The sequence below is a fragment of the Pituophis catenifer genome, unplaced genomic scaffold (assembly GCF_029215685.1).
Source record: "Pituophis catenifer annectens isolate HBS135680 unplaced genomic scaffold, rPitCat1.0.hap2 SCAF_8, whole genome shotgun sequence".
NCBI lineage: Eukaryota > Metazoa > Chordata > Lepidosauria > Squamata > Colubridae > Pituophis > Pituophis catenifer.
The window spans coordinates 52507345-52524768 of record NW_027256888.1 but is presented as its reverse complement, the minus strand read 5'-3'; the positions used below and the strand labels follow the sequence as shown (position 1 = coordinate 52524768).

General features: G+C 37.0%; 1 protein-coding gene across 1 annotated transcript in view; it reads left to right on the top strand.

The window, feature by feature from the left end:
- The window catches only part of TBC1D9 (TBC1 domain family member 9), a 57248-nt gene that overhangs the window by 16300 nt on the left and 23524 nt on the right, over positions 1–17424 (top strand). The window contains exons 2-6 of the mRNA XM_070949207.1: positions 6650–6784; positions 7153–7176; positions 12008–12126; positions 12988–13216; positions 14352–14613. Coding sequence (XP_070805308.1) covers positions 6650–6784; positions 7153–7176; positions 12008–12126; positions 12988–13216; positions 14352–14613 — 769 coding nt within the window. The remainder of the gene's footprint in view (positions 1–6649; positions 6785–7152; positions 7177–12007; positions 12127–12987; positions 13217–14351; positions 14614–17424) is intronic.

Below are 17424 nucleotides of genomic sequence, written 5' to 3'. Positions count from 1 at the left end.
CTGACTTCAAGTATTAAGTAGGTGCAAACCTGCTTAGTGGCATTAGATAGCATTCCATATTTTCAGTGGAAAATAAAATGTGCTCACTATGTTTGCCCTCTGAGCAGCATAGAAAGGGTTTATGTGGTATTAAGTTGTTGTCATCTTCTCTCCTCCAAAAACATGCATAGAAATGGTAACAGTGGATAAACCTGCAAAGAGGCATGCTGAAAGAATCTGCTAATCTCTGTTAAACCTATTGCACACAGCAGTAAATGGTTGGATTGGCTCCATCCTTCTTAGCCTTTCAGAAAGTTTTAAAGACATGTCTCAACTCTCAGGCATTTGGCCAGGATGTTAGATGACTGAAGATATGAGTTATGTAGATAGCCTCAGTTATAGTGTGTTCTGTTGCTGATGGCTTTAGTAGTGTGTTTCCAATTTTAATGAATTGTGAACAGCCTAGAGTCACATGAATAGGATGAGCAGCCATGTACATTGTTTAAATAGATTAAAAGCAATAAATTATTTGGCAATAAATAAATGGGTGAGAATAGCCTCCATTTCCATTGTTGTTGTTGCTGTTGTTTTTTTATTCAAAAAATAATGCATACCAATTTTGAATCACCATGTAGTTAAATTTGGTAACAAGGTCTTGGCCAGGCTACAAATGAGGGCCTCCGGGAGCCTTCCTGATCTGGACTGTATAGTCCAGTGATGGCTAACCTTTTTGTCATAGCGTGCCGGGGGGGGGCAGGGGAGGTTCACGCATGCACGTGCCCACACCCATAATTCTATGCGCCCCGCCCCTGAGCATGCGCACGCCCCCCCCAGCACGCAATTGCCCTGTAGGCCCATTTTTCTTTCTCACCTGGCTCCAGATCCTCTATATGAGTCTAGGGAGGGCGAAAACAGCCTTCCCCACCCACTCGGAGGCCCTCTGGAGGCTGGGGACAGCAAAAAACATCACTTCCTGTCCAACCAGAAGTTGGGAAACGGGCCATTTCATGCCTCTAGAGGGGAGGTGGGGAAGGCTGTTTTCGCCCTCCCTAGACTCATAGAGAAGATCTGGAGCCAGATGAGAAAGAAAAACGGGCCTTCCCCACCCCCCTGAGGCAGCCTGTTCCCTGCTTCTGGTAGGCCTAGAAGGCCCCAAAAGGAACTGAGCTTGCGTGTCCACTAATATGGCTACGCGTGCCACCTATGGTACGCATGCCATAGGTTCGCCATCACAGATATAGTTTTTTAAGCTAACATCACCTAGTTTGTTGGAATCTAGCATTGTTGATGCTGAAAAGGTGTTTGGCAGTTTTTATGCCAGTAGCTGCCCATTGAAGTATTTTAAGAAGATTATGACATTATGATACTTAACATTGTATTTTGCCATTTTGTAGGATATTTTGTTATTATTTTGTAATGAATAGAATAGTTGCCTAACATCTAAAATAATTTCTTCAATCATTTCTTGAGAAGCACTTGAGGCCAAATTAAATATTATGTTAGTTACATGTATACATTTAGACAGCATGCTTAAATGAGAATATTGGGGAAAAAGCAGGCAGGAGATTTGCTCGTAATATCCTCTACGACAGGATCCCTGCGTCAGTTCTTCATTGTAAATAATCGCCTCTTGTGATTTTTGCTGTGAAAATGCTGATCCTTGGGCACAAAGTATCATATAAACAACTCCAAATCAAGAATTTGTGGGTTTTATGATATTTTTTACATCTGTACTAAAAGTTATCAATGCTCAAAATTTGCTACAAGATGAATGTACAGTACTCGGTGTCTCAGTGATCAGCAAATATAAGAAATCAAGGGGATTGTCATCCGCTCTTGATTCAAAAATTTAAGGAAAGTCTCTCTGCACTAGGAATTAAGAATATTGGGCAGAAATCCAATATTCTTGGATTTTTGGATTCTTGGAAATTCTGTCTTGTCTTCCCATGGAGCCTAATTTTCCTTTTAGCCACTGAGATCAGATTGTAGCCATAAAGCTTGAAAATTACTTTTTCAAGTGAAAGCCGATATTTTCATAATATTGCATAAGTGAATTAAATGTTTGGAGTTCACTCACAAACATGTAATCTAGCTCAAGATTTTCAATAAATGGATTGTCTTGCTTGTATTTCTATTGACTTGCTTATCCCATTGATTTCCAGTGGGTCTACCAAAGCTTCTTCTACAGTTACAATACATAGTAGGCTAAACTGCAGCCTGTTAATGTCACCTATAATTGTTAGCTTGTGGGCAGGCCAGTGACCATTGTTTTGGTTAACAATTCTGTGTGTGCCCAGGCAAAATACTCTGCCAGATTTGGCAAACTACATAATGGCAATTTGTATGGCACAAAATAGCTAACACCAGACAGCTATCCTGTCTCTTTCACTCATATATCATAGGGATATATGTAATATGGGGTCATTTATCTTGATACCAAGACAAATATCTCACATGAATCCACTCCCTAACCTCCATGGTAAGCTAGCTGAGACACCAACTCTCTCCTCACCTAGGCTGGACACTTGACAGTGAGTAATAAAAATGGAGGGTAATGTGGATGTTTTCCCACACTGCAGCTGTAGTACTGGGTTTACATGATACAACAGCGTCTCCTTACCTCCTCAGGTACCATCAAATATCTTTTTCTGGTTGGAGAAGAAATGTTGGTGGGCAGCAGGATTAGTTGACTTGGAGTATGGAGGTGTTGCAGGGGTGAAATCCAGTAGGTTCTGACAGGTTCTGGAGAACCGGTAGCAGAAATTTTGAGCAGTTCGGAGAACCGGTAGTGGAAATTTTGAGTAGTTCGTAGAACCAGCAAATACCACTTCTGGCTGGCCCCAGAGTGGGGTGGGAACGGAGATTTTGCAATATCCTTCCCCCAGGAGTGGGAGGGAATGGGGATTTTGCAGTATCCTTCCCCTGCCATACACACCAAGCCCCACCAAGCCACGCCCACAGAACCGGTAGTAAAAAAATTTGGATTTCATCACTGAGGTGATGGTTGTAGAAGCAGCAGCAATGATTTCTCTCTTAGGTTCCAGCTACACTTGCTCAAGTTCAATATCCTCTTGTTCATGACAGCCAAATACCAAAGGGAATGGCCGGTGGAGCCATATTAACCTATGCTGCCTGATTGATAGCACCTGGTCTGTCCAGCAGCTTCAAACTAAAGCTCTCATCTTCTCAAATTAGCATGGTGAATATGTTGGGAATTATAGTTTAAAATATGTGGATAAAATATCAGGTTGGGGGAAAGTGCAATGAAGAATCACAGACTTGAGGCTTCCCGTTTGAAGAGAACAACTTTCAATAGAGCAGAGTTATGCAAAGCCCATTTTTGCTCATTGTATATAACAAATGTGTATATGCGTAGGGGTGTCTGTTGCGAAGGTCATCTTGCTGTTGAATCTTATCTTTGCAATTTGGTTTGATGCCCAGTGTGATTCCTTTGTAATTAGATAAAAAGATAAAGACACTCTTGAATAGAGTTTGACTGTTAATGACTTCATGGAGCTGTTTACATTGTTTTTTAGCAACAATATGGAAAAGGGTTGTCATTGCTTTCATTCAGGTTGTTAATTTCATAGCCTAGCCTAGCCTAGCTTGTAGCCCTGGGATTCCTGGTGGATTTTCACCCATATTTTTCCAAATCCAGCTGTGCTTAGGTATTTCAGGATAGTTTAGGTTGGCTGTATGTTACCACCTACCATGATCTAAGAAAAAATTATATAAGGGGCATTCACTTTTCCAGACAAACCGATATAAAATTATTAAAAGAGAAATATATTTACTTATTTTCCTGGAAAGATTTTTAAATAGGAGCTTTGGCTCTCATCTGCTAGTCCCACATCACTATCTGCTGGTTATGCTCTCCTTCCAAAATGGCTGATAGGAAAACGTGGTCTCAGAAAACTACTGAGGGATCAGTGGGTTGTTCTGCGTTGCCATAGATGTGACTAGTCCTCAATTGATATCACTACTTCTCAATGGTGGCACCAAGTGAGAAAAAAAATCTAGTCAGCCCTTTGCCCAGGATATGTTTTCTTGTGCTTTTTGCTGGCTCCTAAAACTGCAGTAAATCTCTGATAAATCTCCCCTCTAGAAAATTGCTGCCAGTAAAAAATATCTGTAACTAAAGCTACAGATATACTATTTAAAGAGAGCAGGAGCAAAACATGAGAAATGTTGTCTTTGCCAACAAGCTTTTATTACTGTAACTGACTCTGAACTTGACTCCATAATAGATTGGTGGTATATAGTAGTATTAAGTCCTTTGGTGGGATGTGGGGGATTTTGTATTGTATGTCTCAACATGCCAAAAAACTATAATGTCTGCATTCAACTACTGCATTGCTAGAATTCAGAAGTACAGTCTGAGGAACTTCACAGGCACAAAAACACATTTTAAAAAGAATTCTATTAATTGCAGATTCCAAGACAATGATTAAAAAAATGCTGCAAAATTAATTCTTTGGACATTTAGGTGGTAAACAATAGAGATTTACGATGGTTACAATGCCTTGAAGTCATTTGATTGTGATTTGCAACCTTCCCAGCTGACTTCCAACATGCAAAGTCAATTGTGAAAGCTGGATTTGCTTAACAACAGTATTGTTCACTTAACAACCACATGATTTGCTTAACAACCATGGTGACTCACTTAATGACTATGATAACAATGGCTGTAAAATCAGATCCAGTCAAATGGTGACTGACTTAATGACTGCATCACTTAGCCAAAATTCTGATCCCAGTTGTGGTTGTAAGGGAAGGAAAATAACATGCTCAGTTTTGCGGTTCAAACAATTTCAGTGTTGTCCTATGCCAATAAATGTATATTAGATGTTCTAACCGCATTTGATGTTTTTAAAATCTATGTGGGCTGAAGAATGTATCAGAAAGCATAACCCAAATGATAAACTTAAATAATATCAGTTTAATATTTGGTCATGCAATTACTGTTCTCCATAAAGCAGGCAGATGACAGAGGCCCTATACTAGATTTAAACAAGAAGAAGGATGTGGCAACAATGCCAGAAAAAAGAGAAGAAAATTTCAGTAAGAACATGGTTTAAGAGCTGGAGAATTAGGAAGAAATAGACCTAGAAGCCCCATATACTTATCAAATCATTACAACAGCTGACAGTTCATAAGATGGTTTCTTTTGTTTATGCCTCAATATTAAATGGTTTCAAATCTTGTTGGAATAAGAATCTTACATGTTGAGTATTTTAAGAATACAAATATTTAGGGAAATGAAATTTGGGGAAGTAGCAAATTCTAAAACAGAAATCATCTGAGCCTGAATGATTCATTCATTTACATACTTACATCTCTATACATGTAGTCCTGGGCTTGGGACTGGATTTTGGTTGCTAAATGATGTGGTCTATGAGGATGGGTCATAAATCATGATTTCCAAGGCTATCGTAATGTAAATGAACCATCCTTAAATGAACAGTTTTAAGTCAAGGACTATTCCGGTACTACTTCATCTAGTGACGTAGAATAAGGCTCTTCCTGTATTGCTCATAGTCTGAATAGTCTTTTAAAAAAAGGAAAGAATGATAGGAGTCAGTGATGAATTCTTAATGAAGCCACTTTTAGACTTTTTGCAAAAAACTAAAAGAAATATAATTTTGATTTTGGGATTTGATGATTGGAATTATATGGGATTATAGACATAATGTATATTGTTAATTTTAGAATAAATTGTTTGTATTTTTATATCTGAATCAAAGAAAGTCAAAGCTATTTGTTCTTTTTCTTTACTTTTTCCTTTGTTTTTTGTACTTTTATCTTGCTTTTTGTCTGATTCTCTTTTTCTATTTTCTTTTTGCCTTGCTCATTTATTTTTTATTCATGTTTTTGAAAGTTAATAAAATTGTATTAAGAAAAAATTATATCTTACCTTCTAATTTAATTGTATTAAGAATAATAGTGTAAAAAATATAGTGTAAAAAAATATACAGAGCTATTCCATAAGTTATTCTTCTGGCCCAGAGGAATACTGGTCATTCTAACTTGTTCATTCTAGTATCCAGTCTTTGAAAAGCAGCTTGAAGATTACTAGTGATTTTCTTGGCTGTCGGTCTTGAAATGCTGATAAGAAGTATTGCTAAGCCATCCAGCTACTATTCCTCCTGTGCATTGAAATGATTGTGTAAAATGGGTTCCAAAAGAGGACTCCAAAAGAGAGGAGATAGCAGACTCTGCCAATGGCAAAGTAACCAGTGTTGAAAAATCAGACAGATCTGGAACTGATTCTGAACTAGTTCTGAAATTCTCATGTAGAAATACCCTGTATATCAGAAATCTTACAGAATCAATAGGTGAAGATTTTCACTTGCCTTCCATTTGAAAACTTCAAAAATTTGTGGTAGGTGTACCCATTATCATATGGACTTCATTAAACATGTTTGTTAATTGGTCCAGATTTTTCAATAAAATAAGGCCAGCCTACTTTGTCTTTTATTCTTCAAGTTGCTCAAAGTATAGGCGTAATTTTACAAGGCCAATAATCTAAGCACTGGGCTCCAGTGCTCACAATTTAAATATATCTTTGTATCTGCTATTTAACTCTTTCCACAGCTAGAGTATGCTTTAATGTGGCACAACTTTTTAGTATACAACAGGTAATATTTGCATAATTCTTTTTTTTCCCCAGGACTTCTTGTGGGAACTCTTGATGTTATGTTAGATTCAAGTGCAAGAGTAGCACCATATCGTATTCTGTATCAAGCACCAGATTCTATGATATATTGGACTATTGCTTGTGGTAAGTATGTGAACTGTTTTCAAGGTATTGTTTTTTTGACCAAAGATTATTGGATGTAAATAATACAGTTACATTGTATCAGTTTTCCTTTATAATGGTTATTTTATACTGAACACTGGGCCCTATCTAACAAAATGAAATTCAACAGTGAGGAAAGCAAAGTTCTACATTTAGCAAGAAAAACCAAATTCACAGCTATAGTATAGGTGGTACCTGGCTCAATAGTAGTAATTGTGAGAGGGATCTTGGAGTCCTAGTGGACAATCACTTAAATATGAGCCAGCAGTGTGCTGCAGCTGCCAAAAAAGCCAACACAGTTCTAGGCTATATTAATAGAAGTATAAATCAAGATCACATTAAGTGTTAGTACCACTCTATAATGCCTTGATAAGTCTACATTTGGAACATTGCATCCAGTTTTCGTTGCCATTATATAAAAAAGATGTTGAGATTCTAGACTCTAGAAATAATACAGAGAAGAGCAGTAAAGATAATTGGGGGACTGGAGGCTAAAACATGTGAAGAACGGTTACAGGAATTTGGTATGTAGGGTGACATGGTTGCAGTGTTACACTATCTAAAGGACTGCTATGAAGAAGAGGGGACCGATCCATTCTCCAAAGCAACCTGCAGGCAAGACAAGAAGCAATGGATGAAAACTAGTCAAGGAAAAAAACAACTTAGAATTAAGGGGAAATTTGTGGACAGTGAGAACAATTAATCAGTGGAACGGCTTGCCGCCAGAAGTTGTGAGTGCTCCAACAATGGAGATTTTTAAGGAGAGATTGAAGAAGTATTTGTCTGAAATGGTATAGGGTTTCCTGATTGAGCTGGCAGTTGGACCTCCAAGTTCCCTTCCAGTTTTGTTATTATGTTATGTGGTTCCTTGTAGATGCATTATGCTTTTGTTTCCATAAGAATTAGCCAACTTGTACAGTAAATGTGGATCATTTTTTACTTTCTGTTTACTTTTTTTTTAATCTAGTTTTCCATCTAATTCTGCAGGTAGATGCAAAGATGAAATGCTGACTTACAGTTCTGTTTGTGGTGCTGCTGTAGCTGAAGGGTTTCTCTGTGTCCTCTGTGCAGCCCTAGTAATTCTGGATTCTGGCCTTTGTTTTCAATAGGGTTGAAATTCCTTGAATGAAAATGCATATTTATTCTTTGTAAAATATGGTCCACCAGATCAGCAGGACTTCTCATGCTTATTTTGCTGAATGAGAATTCCTGTATGATTGGCTTGCCTTGTCTTTGGATAGCAAATAGTGGACATAGTTATAAAGTATTGGACTAGGACCACAAAGACCAAAGTTCAGCTATATTCTCAGCTATGGAAATTAAATAAGTGTTGTTGTAGGGATAAAATGAAGGGAGACTTCTGTGAAAAGTGCCAAGTTAGAACTGGAATAAAGATGGGTTGTGTGTACACTGAACATGATAAAGGAGAATATTGAGTATTGAATGGAGACAGGCAATGGGTTTGAGGAGCATTGTCTGTATATAATTAAAAATCTCAAGTTTCCTTCATAAATATGAGGGATAAATCCTAGTTTTCTGAATTGGAAGCTGAAGTTCTAAACTGTCAGATTTATCTTCATGGATTGGATATCAAATTTTTGAATGCTTTCACTCAGGCTTTTGATAAGTTCTTTTTTAAATGTTTAATTGCTACTGTGAATTTAACCACAACTACTTAGGTGTTGCTGATATGCTATAAGTTATAAGTAGAAGATTCCATATTTAAGGGCCCATTTATATACAATTTGGGATAAGTTTATTGCATGCAGAGAGGGCATTCAGTGGTTCTGTCCTTTACCCAGATTTCAATTTTTATATATATTCCTCAAATAATTTATGTTGTGACAAGGAATTAATAACTTACTACTAAACTATAGGACTTTCCATTAAAATATTTCAGGTTTGAAGGAAGAATTATTTTGAATCTTTGAGTATGCAAGCATATAGAAATTGGAGAAAGACTAACTCAGATTTCAGAACAACATCCAGTGTTTAACAATATATTTTCATACCTTAATTTCAAGCATGGTTCAGTGCACTTATTAGATAAGAGATTCTGCTGCTCTGGTTCAATTATGCAGGCTTTTCAGAGTGATGCATGTTCCAAGAAATACGAGGCCTCCCTGGAAGGGAGACAGAATGATGTCATTCCTCATCAGCAGACCAGGATCAGATATATAAGCTTATGTTTGCAGTTCTTCAGAAACAATATCGTTCTGCAAGCTCTGTAGGAGGTTAAGAAACAGTTTATTTCCACATTACATCCACCAGTGCCTTTCTGACAGAATTCTAATAGGCTTTTCAATGATTTATAGAATATGTATTGCAGCATTCATATTCATTTCAAAATACTGTTATTGATTGTGAGCACAATTCAGCTATGAACACACAGACTCGCCACGCTATAATCTTTCTGGGTAAGTATCATTAGGAAGAATAGAGAAAAGGAGTAAGCAATAGTAAGCCAAAAAATGGAAGTCATGAAGTAAGAAAAATCAAATAGAATAACAGAGTCAGAATGGACCTTGGAGGTCTTCTAATCCAACCTCCTGTTCAAGCAGGAGACCCTATACCATGTCAAACAAATGGCTTCCAATTTCTTCTTAAAAACCTCCAGTGATGGAGCACCCATAACTTCTGAAGGCAAAAGCTGTTCCTCTGGTTAATTATTCTCACTGTCAGGAAATTAATCCCTAGTCCTAGATTGGCTCTCTCCTTGATTAGTTTCCATCCATTGTTTTTTGTCCTGCCTTCTCTTGCTTTGGAGAATAGGTTGACCCCTTTCTTCTTCGTGGCAGCCCCTCAAATATTGGAACACTTCTATTATGTCGCCCCTAGTCCTTCTTTTCAACAGACTAGACAAACCCAATTTCTGCAACCGTTCTTCATATGTTTTAGCCTCCAGCTTCTATTTAGGGTGTAAATGGAAACAGAGAACCATATGTTTCTGGAGAAAGAGCAGCTTTGTCTTCTTGTGATTCAACTTCAGCCTAGTCAGGCCTCCACAGCCTTCAGACATGGCTTACAATTTCTATGGCATCTCAAGTCGTGCCTACGGTGGACATTGTACAGATGGATATCACCCACAGGTTGATGATACCTTATCCTGAACTACTGGATGACTTTTCCAGGTGTTTCATGTAGATGCTAAAATGTAGGAGTGAGAAAAATGAATCCTTCAGATTCCTACAACAACATCCACCGAGCTGATTATCATCATTCATACCTATAACATCATTTCCCTTACCATTAGTTTCACTTACACACGATGTACCTATTTTTTATTTACTAATTTGTAAATTCATGCTCTTTACCACTTATATTCCAAGTCATAATTTTCATATGCCCTAGTCATCACTATGTGGTTGATAGAAAACTGGTGATGATGATAAAAAGCTAAAATGACTTTTATTGAACTTGCCAATAATAATAGAATCTTGCAAGTCTGGTTTTGATGTTGTTCTTCCTCCTTGTTCAGTGAATTATGGAAGTGTCTGCCTGAGCGAAGTCATATATAGCATTCCTTGCAAAAGTTGAGGAGCGTATCAGTCAGTTTTGGTTCCTGTTGGCCTGTGTGTCACAAATGCAGTTAAAGCCCAGTTTTACTGCTGATATGCTCATGTTGTTCTGGACAAACTAAGATCTCTTACCTACAGACTGCCTTGTAATCTATCGTACTGTTGCCCTGCCTTCCATCAGCCAGTATGTGTATGCAGACTACACAGAGAATACCTCCAAGGAAATTAAAACAATTTTTAAAAATCCTAATGAGAATAATACATTTTTGATATTACATGAAGTTTGGTAAGAGTATTGCTTAATAATTTGTAAGGGAATAGAACCAGACTTTTCTACACGCTGTACCTATGTCTGATTCCAGTTCCTATCTCACTAAGTCAGAAAAAGAATAGGGGACGATCTCTTGTTCAGCTCTTTCTGTTTCTATTGTGAAAATATTATATTAACTGTTTGCCAGGCAGTTATTTCTCATGACCGAGTTTGAAAGAACATGTGTGCTAGTTACACCCTTTCCTGGACCAGCAATCCCTACTCACAGTCACTCATGCCTTAGTCACTTTCAGTCTTGACTATTGCAATGCGCTGTACATGAGGTTGTCCTTGAAGAGCATCCAGAAGCTCCAATTGGTGCAAAATGCAGTGGCCCACACGGTTTTCTGCAGACCCTAGTGTGCACATGTATCATCTCTCCTGCGGGGGCTGCATTGGTTGCCAATTTGCTTCTGAGTACAATTCAAGGTGCTGGTTGTCAACTTTAAAGCCATTCATGGCTTGGGACCAGGTTATCTGAGGGACCGTCTCTTGCCAGTCACATCTACCCGACCCATTTGAGTGGAGAGGAAGGAATGCTGCGGGTCCCATCCCGAGGGAGATACACCTGGTGGGACCCAGAAGAAGGGCCTTCTCTGTGGTGGCTTCCTCTCTCTGGAACATCATTCCCTCAGAAATTAGAACAGCCCCCACTCTAATTCTCTTGGAAAGGCACTGAAGACCTGGTTCTGCCAGTGGACCTGGGGAACCCAGAGTGGGATGGATCCCATTAAATGGCTTGTATGATCTGCTGTCGCTGAGGTGGGGGAGTGGGGGTGATTTTATTACATTAATTTATTTGATTTTTTATTAGTTTTACTGTTTTTAAATGTGGTTTTTAAATTCTGTAAGCCGCCTTTAGTCGCCATGGACGATTAGGTGGCAAAATAAATTTAATTTAAAAAAAAAATAAACTCTGTTTGGGAGAAGGTGGAGAAACGATGATGCCAAAGAACTGTAACAAACAAGTCCTGAATTCTACAGATCAGAGACACAACAGCAAACTAATACCATACAAAGATGCCTTTCAGCAAGAACATCCCAAGCTTTAATTTCTAGTGTCAAATAATTCTCAATTCTTCAGGATGACCATACTTAAAAAATTGTGGCTTGATTAAAATTTTAATGAACAAAACGGTTTATATTCTGAATTGCTGTGAAATTATCAACCAAAGCATGGATCCTTGGTTTTTAGTATCCTCAAAAACTAGCTTGTTTAAAATGAGAAGTGAACCTCAGTGAGATGAGAAGAAAAAAAGAGGAAGATGACCTTTCCACGCAAGAGTTACATCAGAAGGCATCATTTAAAGCTGTTTGATAATCACTGGTAATAGTTGTACTAAAACTTTTTAGGCATGTGTTCTTCATAATGGAATAATTTTACATATACCTCGTGTTTAGGTTGCTCAAGAAAAGAAATAACAGAGCATTGGGAATGGCTTGAACAGAATTTACTACAAACTCTTTCTATCTTTGAAAATGAAAATGATATAAACACTTTTGTCAGAGGAAAAATACAGGTATTGTATTTTTTTGTCTGTTCAACATATATGTGACTAGGAAAAGCTAGTATATAATTGTATTTTTTAATCTGATTTTCTTGTGTATGTCATTTTTAAAAATATGATTCTAATAACAGTGTAATATTGTTTTCACGATCAGAGTAATCAGCAATACCAGTATTAAATGATATTCATAGGAAGAGGTTCAAACTAGTATTTTAAACACACGCCAGCTCCACCACAATTTCTAAAATGTTGATGGAGTAATACTGTCCCTTTCACTTACGCATACAACCACATGTACCTTATAGAGTTTGATTATCATTTTTCAAAAGCAGATTTGCCATGCAATTTGGCTGTTTTTATGTAGAAGAATGTATCCAGTCTGGTTTATCAGAGACTAACAAGTTATGAGTAACACGTGGATTTGTACTTTCTCATCCAAAAATTTATTATGTGAAGGATTAATAATGTGAATCTCTTGAGCTGGGTGGCACTCACATGCCTATGAATAACATTAGCTTACCTCCAGAATCTTTTTAATAGTGACCATAACAAGTGTCTTGCAACGTTGTAAAACCTTATAAGATCAAGCTACTCTATTTTCGTAGGCAGTCATATTTATTAAACATTTGTTTCCTGAAACATAATATGAAATTATGTAGTGGTTTTCCATATGAATAGGTGGCTTATATTTGGAATATGTACTAAAAGGGAAAATTATAATTATTTGTGATTTTTCTAAAATTCTTTTATTTCTAAATTAATGGATCAGTATGTGTACATTATGATAAGGATCGTAATTTAAATACTAGAAGTGAAACGCAAAGGGTATAGTTGCTTTGAGAATTCCAAGTGGTCCTGTGTGATCTACTTCAGGGTATCATCGCAGAGTACAACAAAATCAATGGTATTCGAGAAGATGATGACACGGCTAAATTTAAGGAAGCAACAGTGAAGTTCCATAAATTGTTTGGGATGCCAGAGGAGGAGAAACTTGTGAATTACTATTCCTGCAGTTATTGGAAAGGGAAAGTCCCACGTCAGGGCTGGATGTATCTCAGCATTAACCATCTGTGTTTCTATTCCTTTCTCATGGGTCGAGAAGGTAGGAATGAGTATCTTCTTATGTAATTATTAACAGGTTCATTTATTGATACAAATGTACAGTATATATGATTTAATGTTGTCCTTATTCTCATGTTCAGGAATTGGAGGTAAGAAAATAAGTATTAGAAGAACAAGCATAAGGAAAGGTGGTTTAATAAACTGAAGAAACTACACTGTTATTTCACTGAACATGTTCTTCAATGATGAATATTTCCATATATAGTATGTCATACAGAAGGAGCAGTGTATGGTATATATAAAATGCTGAAGGAAAAGAGTTCATTCATACTTAGCTGTCAACATTATTTCCAAAGAATTTTAGGTTTTGCTCCAAGTAACTGCTTTTTTATTCATGTTAACATTTTTAAGAGGTTTATAGCTTTGAATTTTATTGACTAATAAGGGTCATTGATATTCTGTCACCAGGATAATTACCTGTATTTTTAGCACCTGAATTATTTAAGACTAGTGGATCTTTATTTAAAATTTATGCTGTATGAACTAATAAGTGCTTAAGTAATTTAATGTTTATATCTTGGTTGCTTTTTTGTTAAGCTTTTTTGGTTTAGTGAACAATTGATTTTATGATTTTATGGTTGATTTTAAATTTTGATATGGATTTTAAATTGATAAATTTTAAACTATGGGCCAAATTTAATTATTTTAAATCTATTTTTAATCGTACTTTATGTATAAATGTTTTATTTTGGCTGTTCACCGCCCTGAGTCCGAAAGGAGAAGGACGGTATAGAAATTTGAATAATAAATAAATTATAAAATGATTTGATTCTTTATCAGATGTGTGTAGCGATAGGTTTTTATCTGTAAAACAATCTAACTACATTTGCCAGTCAGATAGTGTAATAAATATATGGATTTATCAGACACTCATACAGATGGTAGACAAATCCTTTCAACTGATAACTGCATAGTACTAGCAACTCAATCATTTGAAAGCACCAAGACTTTGAGCAAACTTTCAAAGGGCTGCACCATAAATCGGTATTTAATTGTAGTACGTATGCGAGTCATTTATAATTATTATAAATTTTTTAGATTTTATCATCTGATTTTTGAATTTGGAACTATTGAATTGTTATTGTTTCTGCTAAAGCTATATTTTTCTTTAATAGCTAAACTTGTCATCCGATGGGTTGATATTACCCAGCTTGAGAAGAATGCAACTCTGTTGTTACCTGATGTGATCAAAGTTAGCACAAGATCCAGTCAGCATTTCTTTTCTGTGTTTCTCAACATCAGTGAAACATTTAAACTAATGGAACAACTTGCTAACATAGCTATGAGGCAACTTTTGGACAATGAAGGCTTTGAGCAGGACAAGTCACTCCCCAGGCTTAAGAAGAAGTCTCCTAAAAAAGTATCTGCCCTAAAACGGTAGGATTTGGAATTAGTTGCTATAGTGCAGCCCAAAGTAAACAACTTGCATGCTGACTTAGCATTATGCTTCAACCCAGATGTACATTTTTAAATGGGTTTCTCTTACTTTAAAGCCTAGGGAGGGGTTGGAGGGAGTGTTTTATGGGGAACATCTATGAAATTGAAGGATTTGATTGAAAGAACCAACGTACAACAGCCATTTCCATTTTTCCTCTTTTTATTCAAACTGCCAATAAAACACAGCAAAAGCAGTTTTCATTTCTTCAGCCTCCAGGTTCACAAGAATGGTTTACAGTCATCACATTGCCTACTATTCCATTGGGAGCAGTGTCTTCCCCCTTCACATAAATACTGTTTCAAAAGTATGAGGTCACTTTTCTCTGAACTCTTTCTGCTCTAACCAACTTTAAATGTGTATAAGGATACGGATTATAATACATGTTTAACATAACATTGTTCTTCTTTAACATTGATAATTGGAAGGGCCACCCCTTTGCTAATGCAATCATAAAGCGTGACATCACAGCAGTTCCAGTTGTCATCATTAGGGGAATCCCTTGCCATTGCAGTGTTCTTCAGCGGTCATTTGATTGCCATTTGCAACCTCCTGCTGGCTTCCTTATTGACCTGTTGGAAGCTGGCAGTGATGGTTGCAAATGGTGAATACGGGTAGTCCTTGACTTACGATCACAGTTGAGCCCAACATTTCTGTTGTTAAGTGAGACACTTGTTAAGTGAATTTTGCCCCATTTTACAACCTTTCATGTCACCGTTGCTAAGTGAATCACTGCAGTTGTTAAGTTAGTGACAACTTTAGTAAGTTAGTTGTTAAGTGAATAAGGCTTCCCCATTGACTTTGTTTTTCAGAAGGTCACAAAAAGTGATCACATGACCCTGGGATACAGCAACCATCATAAATATGAGTCAGTTGCCAAGAGTCTGAACTTTGATCACATGACCATGGGATGCTGCAATGGTCGTAAATGTGAAAAATGGTCATAAGACACTTTTTTCAGTGCCGTTGTTACTTTGAATGGTCACTAAATGAACTTGATGTTATGTATGTTATAGATAGAACTACCGGTATATAACTGTAGAATGCTGCAAGCCATTGTAATTGCAAGCCACTTGCCAAGCACCTAAATCATGATCTGTGACTGTAGAGACACTGCGGTGGTCACAGCTACAAGGAACAAGTGCGTCTCCTCATTCAGCACTGTCATAACATAGAACAGTCACTGAGCAAGTGGTCGCTGAATGAAAACTACCTGTGTTTACTATGCTACCTGTCCATCTACCATTCCACATTTTAGAATTAAGAAAGGGATTATTATTTGTCTTTTTTTTTTCCTTTTGCATTCAGTCAAATGAAATAACATCTGATCTTGATCTAACTGACGATTCTTTCACCCATAAGAATGACCTTTGGTCTTTTTTTTTTCACTATCTTCAACCCCACCATGTATCCTCTGCAATTAGATTAAATCTATGTCAGTCTTTTACCTCTTCAGTTCTCTCCCTCCAAGATTATGCCCCTGAATGCTTCATGGACTTTAGTCCATTCACAAACTAATAAACTAACTAACCAAACTAATGAGTCTTAAGCAATGTAAACCTTGCTTAATCCACTGTATTGATACTAGCTACCTTTTCTCTGGTTTGAAACCAACCGTCTTCTTTTAGCAGCCACTAAAACTTCTCTGTCCATTTTATTAACTATTTTAGTTGCACCCTTCTACTCCATTTCCGAACTGTTTTTTCTTAAATCCTCCATGATCGTCTAAAACAAGGGTCAGCATCCTTCTGGCCAGAGGACATGATGCTGCTGCCACCATTTCTGGGGGATGCAGCAAGGTGGCTGGTGAAACCCTCTCTAAAATGGTTCCTGGAGGAAGTAGAATGTGTTTTCTCTCTCTTGCCTGGGTTGAGTAAATGTATTTTTTTTTTTCGGATCACAAGCCAGATGATTTTGAGTGGTAGGCCATATCTGGCCCACAAGCAATAGGTTGCTGAACCCAGATTTAAAGACTTCCTCCTTTGTTAATCCATATGTGATCCTTCCTTTCTTCAGTAAGAAGCACTTACTGCTTCTTACTGAAGAAAGGAATTCTAAATTAACACCTTATCTTGTCTTTCAGGAAAGTGAGTATAAATTGTTTTGTTTGGGTGTCCAGCAAAAGGCTCATCAGGGTACTCTGCTCAGCTAAAGATACTATATATTTTTTTGATGTCTTCTTTTTTCAGTAGTTGCCAGTAGAATAGTTCTTACTATTGCTAGGACAATTAAGGCCTTTATTGTAAATGCCTGGAGGTAGAGTCAAAACAGAGTACAGTGACTACTTAGACCAGATTATTACAATCTACCCTCCATACATGTCAGGACAATATCTTGTAGTTCTATGGCTTATAACTCAATTTATTTGTAGGGATGTAGGTAAGAAATTGTTACAAATTTGCTTATGGGTACAGGTAATCCTTACTTACTGACAGTAATTGGGTTAGAGTTAGGGTATAGTATACTACTACTACTACTACAACCGCTACTACAAAATAGCAATAGCACTTAGACTTATATACCACTTCACAGTGCTTTACAGCCCTCTCTAAGCGGTTTACAGAGTCAACATATTGCCCCTAACAATCTGGATTTATTAGAAAGTCTAATAAACATGTTAAAGCAATTTTATACGTTTGTTTTATGCCCTGTTAATATAAGTGTTACTTTTTATATGTAAAATCATTCTATAAAGAATATACTTTGTTCTTTATTTTTAATGCAAAGGCAAGAACTATATGAGATGTGTACGT